Raw genomic sequence first — 16,344 nt, forward strand, 5'->3', positions numbered from 1 at the left:
CACCCTCTGAAATACACAGGAGGTAAGGAAACCCAGAATTTCACACTAATATTTCCTTAGTCTTATATTTGTAACACAAAAATTCTCAGTAAATGGGTTTCCTGATCATAAATCAGTTAGCTGCTCCCTAGGAGAACTAAAGAAAATTTTTCTTTTCTGTTTTAGTCATCTCAATTTCTGAATATATCTATCTGTAAAAATAAAGATGTATAAAAAAGACAGTAAAATACGTAATTTATTATTATTTCTCTTTAAACAAAACATACACAACCAGAAAACCTGAGTGGTTTTATTTGTCACATGAAACCAACAGAAGGATTCTGTCTAAGTGGTTTAATGGTAATGCTGCAATTTTTATACTATATACATAATTTATCCTAGAAAGTTTTACCTACTTTCTTTAACAGTCTGTGTTAGAGCTGCATAGGTAAAGCTACCTAAGACACATCACAGCAGATGGTGAATCATCAGTAAGTCTGTATCTTTCTCCTTGATGCCCAGTATTTCAATCCTGTTGCTAAAGAAAAGCAATAAACTGGTGAATATATGAAAAGCCATGATGGACTACAGGCAAGTGTGCAGTGTTACAGAGAAAGAAAAGAAACAAAACCTCATGTGATAGTACAGAATGTTAAGATTAAATCCTGCCTACTTCATATGTATGGTGTCCTTAAATGACCTGCAAACTGGAGTCTCTGTAGTTGTTGTTTATGGTTTAAATAGAATCAAAAGTTCTCTCTCCTTTTTTTACAAAGCACTTCCTCTTTTGTCATGGCTTGAACATTCATCATCTTTCGCAGCATCACAGACCATTTGGTAAACGTAACAACTGAATCTCCTGTTAGGCTTCTGTTCTATATGTAATACCAGGTCTTTGTCGAAGTAAACTTCATGACTGTAAGTCTGAAATGAGAAAAAAATTCTGATTGCAGTCTCTATTTCCACAACTGCTAAATCCACACCATTTTCCACAAGGAACAAAAAACATTTAACACTGGTGACCTCCATGATCAGCCAGAAATTTTGGGTGCGCACACAGAGATTGCTCTTCCAGATAAAGGACAGAATTTTAATACTTTAAGAGGTTTCTCAATGCCTATTTTGGAAATCTAAGTGCAATTCAGAGCAGCTGATCTAAGATCCCAAGTTGCCTACGCAGTCAATGATGAAAGAGGTGCAAAGGTGCTGAAAATTTCAGAACATCTAAGTTGGATGTTCACCTAAACTCAGACTGTATGAACAGCCCATTCCACCTCTCCACATTACATGCAGTGAGGTCCATGCTTAATTCTATGCATGAACAGTTCAACTTAAGCTAGTGAGATCATTTACAAGTTGTAAAGTTAATCTGATATAACTAGCCACAGGTTGATAAATATTTCAGAAATACATGAGGACAACCCCTTCCCCCAACCAAAAAGACCAAACAAATCAACCAACAATTAAAAAAAAAATTAAAAAATCACAATTTCAAATCATGAGATTTTTCAAGATAAACAAACTGCTCCCTGATGGAATATTTACCATTTCAGAGTTGTGATTATTATTTTATACAAACCTCATGCCTTGGCAACACTCTTTGTATATTTGCTTCTAATCTGAACAAAAATGGTAGGTAAATGAGTATGGAGAAGAGCCAAAACACAGGAATTTTCCTCACCACATCCCAGGACTCCAGTAATGGAATACTCTTCAGTAGAATCCCATGTTCATTACAATGAAAGTCAAGGTGAGCTCTTCCATCAGCTCCTATTTGAGTAACTGCCACAGTGGATAACAAATCCAATTCATCTTCATAGTCCACGATTTTGAATGTCTAAGGAAAAAAAACCCCTCTAGTTTACATTAAATTCACATTCTCCTCTACTTAAATTGCATAGCTCTTTTTCTTTCAGGTGAAAATAGAATTGGAAAAATTCTAGTTCTTAAGTCTTCTGCTCTGATAAAGAAAACTTTGCGAGCCTGACACCCAACAGGCATCTTTCCCAAAATGAGCCACCCAGTGTCTTTAAACAAAATTCCTTAAGACAGAAGCAAAGAAAGTGATACTGAAAAATCCTAATGTGTAAGTAGATGTATTTTATACAGAACATACAGGAAATAGAAAAGAACAAATGCATTTATATTCCATGCCCTCACTTGCAGCAGACATGTTAGAGACAGTGCAGCCTAAAACCATTACTGGGTTTGAGGGGATGGGTATGTTAGGGTAATTCCAGTCACAGGAATACCTGTGTGTTCTGTTGAGAGCTCTCTCTTGCTGCACAGACTATGTGTCAGTGAAGAACTGAGACCAAAATGTGAAGATTTTGAACTACCTTAATTGCCTTTATTGCACTGTGACATACTCTTTAAATTCAAGCCAGTCATTTTCCTCTATAAGGTAAAACAATCTACTGGAAACACAAAGTGTAACAGCAGGAAAAAAAGTAGTGTGCAGACTATTTTCTTTATGATTAAAAGAAAAAGTGGATAGAAATGAACTGCAGACCCCTGAGGGTAACACTGGACCATGCTGTATTTTTACCACAGTAAAATATGTTTCCTCAGATAAAAGGAATTCTTGAAAGAAAGAGAAAATCCAAAGCACACATGTAAACCAAGGAGAAAAGATGACAGAGAGAGGAAATGAAGCAATTAGAAGATAAGAAGACAGAGAAGAGGAGTAAAGAACTCAAAGATACAGATAGCTACCAGTTACACCCACTGCACCCCAAAACAAGAATGACTTCTGGCTAGCTAAACACCTAAAATAATCCACAAAGTGCTCTTACTACATCAGTTACCTCTTGTTCTGGGTCATCATCCAGCAAGTTAAATCGCTTTTTCACCACTCGACCAGAAGCTGTTACAGTAACAGTGTCATTCACCTTCAGAGAAACATAAACAAAGTGTCTTTAGACTTCAGAGCATTTTAGTTTCTATTTGACCACGTATCTATTTCATACATTTTGCTTTCTGACTTTGTTTTAATATGAAAACCTTTCTTCTGCAAAAGTTTCAAAATTAGTGCCACTGATTTCCAGGTATTTTACATTACTCCAACTCTAAAAAGTTGCTTTTAGGTAAGACATAACCTTGTCTGCTGAGGCAAAATGACAGTTCCAGACACTACTGAAACATTTTCTTCCTGAGTGTGATCTTTGAGCTTTTTGATCTAAGATTATCTTTGTGATTTCATATCACAAAAGACTTCATGAAAAAACTGAGGTGATTTAAGAGGTCAGTTCTATCAGTAGGTTAGATCATCCCCTTACCACTTGATTCTACCTTTCTGCACTCTTCTGATCCACTGACGATTCAGTTCTGTTCTGCTCCAGTTCAGCAAGCAGAAAAGTAGTCACCTTTTCTACCAGGTTATTATTCCATTACTTCAGTGCCCTGATTTGGGTCACCAAGGGTTAGATGAATGCCAAACATATCAGAAGATACACAGGTGTGCATGGCCAAGGAAAGAAAGAGACTTTTGGAAGCAATGTATTGTCTTTGTTGTCTCATGAAGACCTAAGTTAGGAGACTTGAAACATTTCTAGCATTTGTATGATCAACTTACCTGTGCACCAGATGTACACAATTATCACTTGGTGGCACCTTCATTTGAAGGAAATCTGTCACCACCTTTTAAGCATATTCTATATCCGTGGTATGTGGTTATACTGCACACCAGAAAGAATGCTGAAAACTAAAGAAAAGACTGAAGGTTTCAGAAATCTACCCAGAAGTATTCCTGTTTTAAACTTTTTTTTTTTCACATGGCTTAAAGTCCAATGAGACACAGAATGTCTTTCAATCAACCCTGAATAAAGCCCTTACAACACAGTGATTACTCACATATGCAAAACCCCTGTGCATTGCTCAAAATCACATATATTGATCTCAGACACTAAACTCACACAGTTTTCTCTGTTGGCTACAATTGTAAAATCTTCTGCAATCTCCATTTGATCTGTTTGATTTTTAACTTCCTTAAACTTCAAGACTCTACAAAAGAAATAGAAATTACAAAGTAAGTCATGTGTTCTAATCTGCCTATAACGACACTTTGATGTAATTTTAAAGAATCAGGTACATTGAAACATCAGAAATAAGTGCAATGGAAATTAATTATTTTTATAATTTATGTCTAGCAGTGAAATTTTAACATACTGGTCCTTGAACATTTTTCATATCAAGACCTACTGTGGCCTGCAGGGCCCATGTTTGTCACGTAGAAACATGCAGATGTTTCTACCAAAACTTCTGATTTTGACAAGTTAATAAACTTGACAGTTTCTATAGTTTGATGAGTGTTTGGGTCTGCAAATTATCAAACTACTGAATTTATGCAGTTATGCAACTTATCCTCTCATGAAAAGAAGATTTGAGAAAAAAAAAAGGCTCATACTTTACCAAATTTGGTCCCACGTGGATTATTCTACCTGACATATCTGGATGGAAATATATCCAGTCAGGTTCCAGTGAACAGCATTTCATATCCTGTATGCCATTTTTTGCCTGAAGAAGAAAGGGAGAGCTTAGGATATTAGTATTTTGAAAGTCTCCAATTACAGAGGAAGTACTGAGCTCCTCACTACATACCTCTGAAGATTTTAAGTACTGCTCCTAATCATGGCCAGAAAGGATGGCAGTGGAACAATAAAAATAATAACAGCAACAACAATAATAATCATAGAATCATAGAATTTTAGGGGTTGGAATGGATCTTACAGATCATTCTTTCCAACCCCCTGTCACGGGCAGGGACACCTCCCCACTAGATCAGGTTGCTCAAGGCCTCATCCAGCCTGGCTTTGAACAGTGCCAGGGCTGGGGCAGCTACCACGTCCCTGGGCAACCTATGCCAGTGTCTCACCACCCTCACAGGAAAAAACTTTTTTCTCAGATCCAATTCTCAAGATATTCCATGGAACAGTTTCAAGATTTTGAATACGCAATAAGCAATGACTTTGTACCTTGGCTATATGTGGTCCTATCTCTCCTGAAACTAAGCCAAATGAAGATTTAGCCTTCGCTCTGAAAACACTTCAACAATTCCAGCAATTTGAGTATCAGAGACATGGGATGTGTCAAGACACGAGACAAACATTAGCACAAAGTTTGACTTGAGCTTCAAACCTCAGGCTTAGCCTCTTTTGTGCAAATTATCTGTGGAGCGTGTAAGCCTGGGACAGTTTGTGATTTCAGCAATCAGCTGCAAGCTGGTCAAAATCTTGGTATTTTGGCAGTGACTTTGTTTTGTTAAATTTAGCTGACATCGATCATCGACATTTTCAAATGTATGAACCCACACGGTAAAAAACAGGTGAGAAAGGATTTTACGAGTCCATGTGAATCAAAACTGATCTGCAGCTGCAGTTGTGAAACATCAGTTTTGAAAATAAGAGACAGGAGGGGAATCACTGATTTGATCAGGCTAGCAAAAGAGATAAGGACATTTAGAGATGAGACTTATTTAGTCAAGAACTCTGAACAGGCCTAGAAACTGCTTATACTACAAAAGTATCTTCAGGTCAACTCCAGATTCAAAATAAAGGCTGAAACTGAGAGGCCACACAGAAGAATATATGATGAATAGTACATAAAATAATTAGGAATTCTAGATTAAACTGAGTAATAAAACCTTTCTTGGGATAGGGAGGGATTAAACTGAGCAATAAAATCTTTGGAGGGAGAGAGAGAGAAGGTACAAATCAAGGATAAATGGCAAACATTAAGGAAATTTATTTTCCACTTCCTTAAAGTTTAAAATCATTCTTTAGCCACACCATTTGGGAGGCTGACTGGTCACAAGTGCATTAAGATGTTACCATGCAAGGAACCAGGTAACAAGGTTTGGCCTGAGCCTTAACTTTTAAGTTGGGAACACAGTGCTGTGTAGCTCTGACAGTGCTGCTGTTACATTGGGATGAAGGGAATATGAGAAGCAGTACCACTTCAGAAGAAAACATTTTACACATGGGATTACTGATTTGCCACTGTAGGGTGATACCTGTGAAAGCACCACACTGGAGAACACAGGTACTGTTACCTCAAGCACTACTCAGAGTAAGAGATGAAGACAAACATGATACACATTCACTCCAGAGAAGCTGCTGGCTGCATATATTACCAATGCATTGTCTTTCAGAGAACAAATATGGAAGACTCCTTTATGTTTTTTCTTGTTAGGTGTGATGATATAATGCCAAGGGTAACCTCCAATTTGAAATGCATTCTCCAGAGAAGATGCTTCAAATAGCAAAGGTGGAGTATCTGCAAATATTCGGCAATGTTAACACCGTTAGTAGCAGAACAATCACAATCCCATTGATCCTTAAACTCTAAATTGCAACAAAGCTACTAATTCTTCATAACTTCTGAAGACTGGTGGAAATGCACTGGCTGTGACTTTTTGCCAGCACCAGCTATGCTACCTCACCTACCATCCAGGCACACATCTGCAGCTCCCTGTGGAAGGTTACTGCCTTCTCAGATCTTGATGTTGAACTGCTCTTCTAGTACCTTGGACTTGCTTCATTCCAAATGAGCTGGATAAGCAAAGATGCAGCAAATAATTAAAATTAATCCAGCTCATCTGAATGAGAAAGGATGTATACGTTACCAGATTAAAGACCCTATCAAAAGGGTCACTATTCTCTTGGGAAAAAATAGTGAAAAATAGCTGGAAACAGCCAGCAGCAACCTCAAGTAACAGAATTAACTGCAGAAAGAATATTCCGATTCTAGTATCTTTGTTGTCTTTTTCCACACAATGTGGAAAAAATCTGCAATTACAAGGGGCATGTAAACAGGCAGAATATAAAAACACAAACTGAGTAAGTGTGAGGAGAACAAAGCTCTTATCTGGACTTTCGTGTCCCAAAGGTCTCATCCACATTTTGACTTGTTCTCATTTTGCTTAGTCTAGATAATTATCCAGGTCCTGGCCAAGGGTGCTGTCACATGACATTATATATTATGTTTACAGAGTGCTTCTCTCTTCTTCCCTTGCTCATGTTTCCAGCTAGGCCATTTAGATTGAATGGCATTAGTTCATTGCCAATGGAAAGGAAGTCTTTCCTAAGCTGGAAAGTGGCTGCCTTCTAGCTGCCTTTTGAACTAACACATAGGAAATGGGAGATTCTGTACTAAATATAGCAAAGCATAGGTTATAAAACCTCAGGCATCTGCTGCAGATGTAGAAAATGTTGAAGATGGAAGCATAAGCAGAGGACCTACTGATATTGAAATCTGTCAGAAAAATGACTCAAGGAAACGTGTTAACATTTTACCCTATCAACTTTTTAAATAAAGCATATACAGCAAGTTCCCTCAAAAATTCTGGTAGGTGGACTAAATTATAAGATTTAAATGTGTCTCAATAGTATATCAGCCCTGAACAGTAGAGACTGCTGATAAAATATGCCTTTCTTTTTATGTTGATTTGGCAAAGATTTGCAATCTCATAGCCACCTAAACCACTGTGATAAAGTGGCTCTGCTCTGCTGCCTTAACTCCCTCTTTGCTGCTGTGTCACTGCTCTTGTTCCCTAACACAAGATTTTATCATTTGCAAGTCCAATCCTAAATCTTGCCAGTTTTCAATCTCCAGTTGAGCTTTTTTGTTCACTTCCTTAAGACTCTCCAGACTCATCAAAACAAAGCCATAAAGCTGTTCCTGGCAGAACTAGTGAGTTCTAATTGTTCTAAATGTTTAAAAAAAAAAAACCCCAAACCACAAAAAAAACCCTATTCTTTATGAAATTACTGTATCCTTCAACAATAAATCAAACTACATTTCTAAGTTCTGGACTTTTTCAGGAAGTTACATAATGAAGATTTATAGGTACCTTTCCATTCCTTCCACTATGACCAAAATCAGACTCCTCACCAGTTAATAGTTGTAAATGAAGTGGTAGGTATACAGTAGCCTATCAGGTTTGATCTCTATAAACCTCCTTTTGGGTACCTCACACCATAAAACCAGTACTGGAATAACAGCCATGCCTTCAGGCAGTTTCTGCAGGGAGGCTAGGACTAAATAAGAAGGCATATTACACCCAGTTAGGTTATAGTAAATAAAAGCCTAAACCCTGAAACTTAAAATGTGGCTCACTGAAGCATTCAGCCATCTCATTCTTAAAAGAAAACAACTCAAAAAACACGGGAATACAACTATCAGCAAAGAGCAACCACAGCAAATGTATGTCATGAGCTCAAAACCTCCTAACCACAAATTCTTGAATATGATTCAAGATCACAAATGTTTTCTCCATGCACTGGTTTTAAATCTCAGAACTAAAAACTGCAATGATCTGTAAGCCATGAAATCAAATCTTCCTATTAAAGCCCCCACAGCATGTTTTCCACAGGGCCCCTAACATTAAATGGTGGTTTTGCAGACTGAGACAGAAAAATGAGGAAAAATTTCCCTTTACAGAAACTGAGACATCAGTTAGAGCAGCCTATGACTTGTTTTGATAAAACATTGCATTCTAACTGAAAACCTTTACTGTGTAAGTCTGTATTTTATCTTTGTGTATTCCCTCATTTTTATGTAAATCTGGATTGCATTTGCCTCTTAGTATCTGATACTTTGAGAAGCATTTTTTATGTGGACAATCACCTGTAGAAAAATTTAATACAAAAACACTCAAAGTTAAAGAAATGAAAGCATGCATCATTTGATATTCATGGAACCTACTTTGAGAGGTTTTTGTAAGTGCCTCGAGTGCGAACCTGTCAGGATGTATTTTTAAAGTATCACAGAATCATAGAATCAGCCTGGTTGGAAAAGACCTCAAAGATCATCGAGTCCAACCCTACTGTGGTTACTAGACCATGGCACTAAGTGCCACATCTAGTCTCGTCTTGAAAACCTCCAGGTGAATCCACCACCTCCCTGGGCAGCCCACGCCAATGCCTGATTAGTCTCAGGCTTTGGTTGTTCAGTAAGATTTTTAGCACCAAATTCTAATCTCAAATGCAGCAACAGAAATCATTGTTTGGTTTCAAAGAAATTAAAAAGTCATTACATAAAGCAGAACATTTATGAGTTAATGATTTGAGGCATAAGCATTGTTTTTAATAGACAATTTGTTCTTTTCTCAGGAATTTAATTTTACTGAAACTAGCACATTTCTGACAACTTAGACTTATCAAAATGCAAGTCGGACAAATTGTATTCAGTGTCCTTGAATCTCCTCTGCGAGTCAGAGTGAATGTTCTCACATCTTTTGCTTACATACCATACACTGTTTCTGGGTGCTACTAACAGCTATCCTAGTCCTTCCTCTTTCCCAAGAGCAGTTGTGCCTCAGAAATAAGGAAGGGGTTTCCCTTTCATGCATTGTTTATGAAGTTTTTCAGATAGCTCAGTTGCTGTAATAGTTTTCTAGGTATGTCCTATGTAATTATTACAGTAATTAGAAGTAAAGCAAAGTACAATTTTAGTATCATGTAAATCCAGAAATGCAGCTACAGCACCATATGAGTACAGTAATTTTAATGCTTTTGGTGTGAAATAAGGAATAATTCATCCATAAAACCCACCAGCCAAGATAATATAAAGATCATAATTACCTGTTATTTTAATGTTATATGGAAGACCAAATGGATGCTTTCCTACAACTCCCACTTGACCATTCCAGTTGAATTCTTGTCCCAGATCAAATGGCTGCTCCATGAACTAAAAGAACACAGACCAATTTAGCTTTATTGATGCATATTTACTTACTGCTTAGTTTTACTGCTCTATTCCTACTGCATTCTTTATCTTGTTAGATACTGCTCATTTTTAAATTAGTGGGGGTTTTTTTGATTGGAAACACAGAAACTCAAAGGTTTCACTGCAGTTCTGTGTCAGATCAAACCATTTTCCATGTGCACCACTTTCTGGCCTTAACAAACAACTGTAAGTACAGACGAGGTGTGTAAAGAGGAGCACAACTGGCCTAACATTCACCTAACTCCCCTGAAGTGTGTGTCTGACCCTGTATCTCTTATGTTTTCCCACCTGGAACTGGCATGGGTGGGTACACTGATAGTGTATCCATTTCCATCTTCTGACCACAAGTGGATTTAGGCAAGAACTCTATCCTTTAACACATTCCCCATGTACCTATATGGCATTACATTAATATTTATGACTTGTTGCCTGAAAATAGCATTGAGTGTATGAAAAATTTTGTATTTCATTACCTGTTCCAAGATGGCCTTGAAGTTATAGAGCCTGACCAAACCCATGCTATACATTACAATCAGGATTCCATTAGAAACAGCAACATCTGTCACATTATTCCCAAATATCTGGAATAAAAGGAAAACATATTCTACTAGAGAAGAAATAATTGAGAGGCGACACAAAATACTGACATTATGTTCTTAATTCTGCAATCATTTTAATTTTTTACTCTGCCCAAACCCTGTGTTTTAAGTTCATGAAGTATCCTGTAACTCGTCTGTTCTGCTGAGTTTCTGTAACACTTTCCACTGCAGTAACACCTGAGGTTAGATGAGTCATACTCTGCAAGCAGAATCATTCTCCAATTCTCAGTATATCTTCATATCATGATACCAAATTATTATCATACATGAATAGATTATATTATCCAGCATTCTACAGGAATGTTAGCAAAGCTAACAACTCAATATTAAAGTCCTGATTTCAGATCTTCCATTCTTTCTTCATCACCAGGGTAAAATAGTGTCTAATCACGGCTCTATGACTGTGTACAGCTGTACTAAAACTACATTATCCAGCTGTCACAGAGTACAGGATCCTCTCTGAATCCAAATTAGACACATACAGGAGAAGCTGATTTATCCCTTTTAATAATTATGCAGTATTCATTTATGCCACTGCTTAACACATCACTGAGAAAAACCCAGAGCGTAATTCTTAATATTTAATGAATGACAACATGTGAAGTTCACAATATTTTTTAATAGAGATGCTTGGAAATGTAGAGTTTTCAGTTCTTTAATCTGACTCACTATGTGAAAAAGCAATCAAGCCAGCTAAATCACACTTTAAAACAATTTTAAAAAAAAAAAAAAAGCCAAAGGCTGTAATACTCCTATTTCTTAACATTATCAGTGAGTTTGTGATCTGTTTGGTGCTGAAACATATATGCACTCCTCAGCCTTTGCCTTTTATTTAGTCTTATGGCTCTTTCTCTGTATTTCTTAGCTTAGGTCCTAGTGTCTTCCAGACACAAACTCTAATAGTGTTCCCACCCTTAAGTCTCCCTGCTATCCTTGAGACCTCAGCCACGCTGAAATCAGAATTTATTGTGGTCTATGTCTCAGTATTGTGGTCTACTGTCTCAGTAAAGCTGCTGCATGAGATGCATTCTGCAGCCTTAAAGGGTAACACTAATCCTGACTCTAATTTAAGAGTTATATTCCACTGATCTCTATCAGGCTTGGCATTGCATTCAGTGGTTCCTTCTTCTGCTGGATGTATTCTCACATCCCAGATTCTGCCCTGACATTATTCCTAGTTGGAACCGTTTCTCTATGAGTACTAGGTACAGACCCAACTGAAGAAACTCTTGCTAATGTTTCATCCTCTATGACCATGATGAATCTGGCATGCCATTCCCAACCAGATTGAAAATTCCTTTGATACTGGGAACATTTTTTCATCCATAATACTAATTTTGCGCAAAACAATACAGAGTGCTCCCAAACAAAAAGGTTTAAACTCATGCCTTCGTTTGCCAGCCCAGTTTCAATTACAGCTTCAACAGCCTCCACCAGCTAAAACCCACTAACAGCTCTGCACCTTACATGAGAATGTAGCTCACAGAACTTTGGAGACAGAGTTTGCATGTTTGTACTGTTCAATTTTAAGTTGTATCTGGAGCTTTCTTGACTTAAAACAGAACAATAAAACTTGCATTCTGGCTCAAGGTTTCCTTAGTATATACACTTTTACTTACAGGTCACAAACTGAACTCAGAAAGATTGTTTGCTCTTAACTGATGAAGCAAGACATACTCGCATTTGTCATTCCAGAACAGTGAAAATACAAGCTTGAAACGTTTGTGACTGCATATAGAATTCACAGACTAGAAGTGGGTCAGAGGCACATCTCTCTTTCTTTAAGGAGGTAAAAAGAAGTCCACAAACACTTCAGGATTTCCTAATTCTTATGACTGCTCTAAGTAAATGCTAAAGTCCTTCTACATGTCAGAGTAGCCCAATAACAGAATGCATTTGTCTTTTCTCTTCTGGTCACTAGAATTAAGACTCTTCCGCCCAGCACTCCTGTGAGACACAAGAACACTACTGCTAATTAATCTCAGAATCACAGCGTAAGTCAGGCTGGAAGGGACCACAGTGGATCATCTGGTCAAACCTCTGGAAACCTAATGTTTCAGTTGCTTTTACAAGCTGTATGTGTGACTTCTGAAACTAAATTACAGCTCTCATAGAGCTACAGTACAGATCACACTTTTAAACAGAGGAATTCACTTACCTTTTTGTTTATTTCCAGCATTCCAACGAATGAAAGAGGCAAAACTTGGAATACAGCAAGATAAAACAATACAGACTGTTGGATACCTGCCTGGAAAGGAGCAACAATACTGAGCACAGTTATTAATGGTCAGGCACCTTCATCTTCTCCCATAATAACAAAGTGTAATGTCTCCATCTTTGCCCTTGTAAATTTTTTTTATCATGTTGTAAAAATGACAGTTTTTCAACAAACTTACCTGCCGTGCTGCAGCAGGGAGCTTATTCTGAGCTGACTTTACAACCATGACCTCTTGAGGAGTATCCCAGCTCAGATACCTATTTGTGACAAGAAAGGCCTACCTTTATCACTTAAAAGCATTCAGTAATAAATACATTATTTCACATAAATACAGCTTACTGTAGCTAGGCAGATGCTTGTGTCCAGGCAAACTCCAGCATTTGATTTGGGAGAGAAGTTTGCTCTTTGCAATAACACAAACCCCATGAAACTAGCAACAGGCTCATTGTGAGAAAAATTTGGAAAATATAAATATTTACTACATTAGTTTTTCTCCTTTCCCTCATAAATTACTTTTTCCTATCCTTCAGTTCTTCTGAGAACTGAAAAAGAAAGATACAGTTTACCAGAAGCAGTAACTGCTCTGCTTTAAAAGAGCAAAATGGCTACCCCATAGCAAAGAATGTTGTGAGTTAAAGATAGCTTAAACTGTAAATGTATTTTTTGTATGCTTAATGAAGTTTGTTGTACAGCTCTCAAAGAACCTCTCATGGTATGTTGCTATTGCAATATTACGGGCTGTAAAATTGTCAGAGTAAAGCAAATAGAAGCCTAGGTTTTGTGGAACTTAATACCCAATCTGAGACCATAATACTTTAGCTGATGTAATTCTTCTATAGGTAAGAGCATGCAGGAAGAGATCTGCAGGTAATGTGCTAGACTAACAAACCTGAAGTCAGCCATAGGATAGCACTAAAACAAACATGATTCCCCTTCCCCACTGCAGTACTAATGAATTAATTCTATAAAGCCTAGTGGTTGTTCAATACCTGAATTTGCAGCAGGACCCAGCAAGGTATACTTTTTCCAGTACTTCCCCACTATCAGCAGAGAGACGCAGAAGCCAATTCTGCACTGTCAAGACTATCAGGGAAGATTTATAGTCTGACGGACTTGGAAGCATTTCCCCCTACATAACAAAAAGTCATCAGAAAAAAGTTTGTACCAGGAGGATACATAACATTTTGACACAGTAAGAAGAAAACAAAAGTGAATACACATCCATCAAAAATGAAAGGTACAAAGCTGCCTGCTAATCACATCAGGGTCTCTAAGCTCATGTCCATGCCAAACAATAACCTGACTAGCATGTAAATAATCTGTTGTCACACTTTTTGCAAGACAGTTACCTTTTCTAGAAAAGACACCTTTTAAAACACCTTTGCCTTGCAAAAAATGAAGTATAACTGCTTATTGATCTAATTGACACCAGTCCTGAAAAGAAAGTTGATTCAGTATTGCAGAACAAGACATTCAGTGAAGTATAACTCTAAATGTTCAGGTAATGTAAATAAGCACGTTGCAAACCTTAACTGACCTAACGCCATTAAAACATTGAGAAAGCAGTTTGCAAGGAAAGAGCACTCTATTCTGTTTCATCAAAATTGATTAATTTAGTGTTTTCAACAAATATGCTCTAGTAAAAAGTAATCTTACCAGTGGGCATTCCAATAATAAAGCATCTTCTATTTTTTCTGACTTAGAACACTTTGACTTTTGATAAAGTATTCTTGGCTCTTGTGCAATGCTAGAGGAAAACGATTGTTAATTATTAGTCTATTTTATAAACCACTTTCCATCAGCAAGTCATTTCATACAGTTTTAGAAATCCTGCCTTCTCCTGAGGCAGGTCAGGAATCTAAACATCTTATATTGCTCTCAAAATAAGGCCTAATAAACAAGAGTTAGTACAATGTAATATTGAAAACCTAACCTTCTCTGTATCTTGTGGTTTGGTGTTATGGTTTGGGGTGGGCTTGTTTGTTTCAGGGTTTGGTTTTTCTTTCTAAGTAACAAACTTAATGGTGACATTCTTACTTGAGTGATATACATTAAAAAGAAGGCATATTTCAGAGACTAACAATCGTGCTGGAACCTTCACCTCCAGTTCTTCCAATGTTGCCTTTCGTAACATGAAGGCATGGCATCACCTTCAGATATTTTCTAAAACCCCTACAGTAGGAAGAAAAGCTTCCTACTGTGCACAGTGTTCCCCTCTGGGAGAGGGTGAGACAAAGATAAACCTGAAAGATATCAGACAGGTTAACCCAGTACTGAGAACATTCATGTAGGAATAAAAGTAGATTTAGATCTCAGCTGTAAGTGATAGATTAATTTAATTAACTCTCAGTGGTTTACACGGACAGAGTAATTTGTCTTTCATGTATCATATGACACGGTCTCAAAACTGCTCTGACCACAACTTCCTCAGCAATACAGTTCTCCAGCCCCTGCTACTTCCCTCACAGGAGGGTCGGGCAAGGACAAGGGCTGGTGTACACAGACCTCCTTCTGCCCTGCCATCTGCTGCCTCCTGACCTGTCTCTCTCAAACTGACCATGGAACAGGACAGCACATTAGATCAGGCAACTGATCTGCAAAACATATTAGCAAAACCCAGCACATACTCTGCAAAAATTGACTTCTTTTACACAGGATTCCTAGATATAGCACTAAGCTATCGGCTGGTTTTGTGACACACTCCTTGGAACGCTGCAAGTTCCCAGATCACAGAGAACTACTGTTCACTTCACTTTTGAGTGCAAAATTGTGATAATCTTCCACTCCTATTAAAGTGCTCTGAAAGCTGAAGTTATGCAGCACCAGTAAGGTCAGACTTTGCTTTACCAAAGCAGGTGCCACATTAAAACACAACTGCATCTAAATGTAATTCAACAGAGATTTATACACCTAGTTAATTTTTGTTCCTAGGTAAATTCCACTCAATTCCCAGCAGCTATATGGATAAGTAAAGTTAGCAACGTGTCTAAAACAGATTCACAGACTCAAAACCCTAAGTCAGGGTACAATTATTACCTGCTAATACAGCACTGGTAATTGTCCATATAAATCCTTCCCCTTTCATAGGCAATAGGGGATGCGGAATGAGTTGTCCAAACATTCTTGAATTTAGTACTTTCCTGAAACAGACAGTGGTTTAACAGTGATTGCTTTTGTAACAAACTTTGCTTCTGGGAAATATTTTACTTGGCTCCTGCAGGTTAATAACTTACAGTATTTGAACCTTTACTGTTGCATACATAAAAGAGAATCTTATTTGGGTTTTTTAACCAAATTAAAAGACACTTTTAAAGAAATTTTGTCTTTTTTTAGAAACCAAAGTAAAAGATATTTTTATTAGTGATTATAGACAGCATGAGTAATGTACATCTTGCCTGTATTAAAACTGGCATCTAAACTTTAATGGTGACTTTTGAAATCAAGAACTAAACTCCCTAGAGTGTAAATATGCACAGAATTATTTTATATGTCATGAACTGGATCTATTCAGCTTCTGATTCCATTCTGTTGGTGGTGTTTGGGGTGAAGGGTAGAAAAATGTGTTTAGGCTATTTGCCTTATAAATCACCTGAAATGTTAATGGAATAAACTGCTCACATGAAAGTTCCTTGCGTACATTAGAGGTACCAAGAGCTCTATACCATTAGCAAAGGTTACACTTTGTGTTTTTGTAAGCCTGGGAGTCAGATGTGCTTAGCTTTATTACAATAAGCCTTGCATGGCCACTGATCTAGCTGCACAAGCAGACACAGCAGCTGACTCCCAGTAAATGCACTTTCAGTATAACACAATTGCCAATTC

The 16,344-nt window shown here is 37.4% G+C and overlaps 1 protein-coding gene across 1 annotated transcript; it reads right to left on the reverse strand.

Annotated features, from left to right (window-relative positions):
* Positions 1–646: 646 nt before the first annotated feature.
* Positions 647–15,662, reverse strand: DCAF17 (DDB1 and CUL4 associated factor 17; the record flags this gene model as incomplete). Its single annotated transcript, XM_009083225.1, has 13 exons — positions 647–903; positions 1,661–1,816; positions 2,787–2,870; positions 3,894–3,981; positions 4,385–4,494; positions 6,110–6,252; positions 9,561–9,666; positions 10,179–10,286; positions 12,463–12,552; positions 12,701–12,779; positions 13,512–13,651; positions 14,179–14,269; positions 15,559–15,662. Coding segments are annotated over 13 exons (1,455 nt in total), but the record flags the coding sequence as incomplete, so codon positions are not given.
* Positions 15,663–16,344: the final 682 nt, after the last annotated feature.

Source organism: Acanthisitta chloris, unplaced genomic scaffold (assembly GCF_000695815.1).
Source record: "Acanthisitta chloris isolate BGI_N310 unplaced genomic scaffold, ASM69581v1 scaffold45739, whole genome shotgun sequence".
NCBI lineage: Eukaryota > Metazoa > Chordata > Aves > Passeriformes > Acanthisittidae > Acanthisitta > Acanthisitta chloris.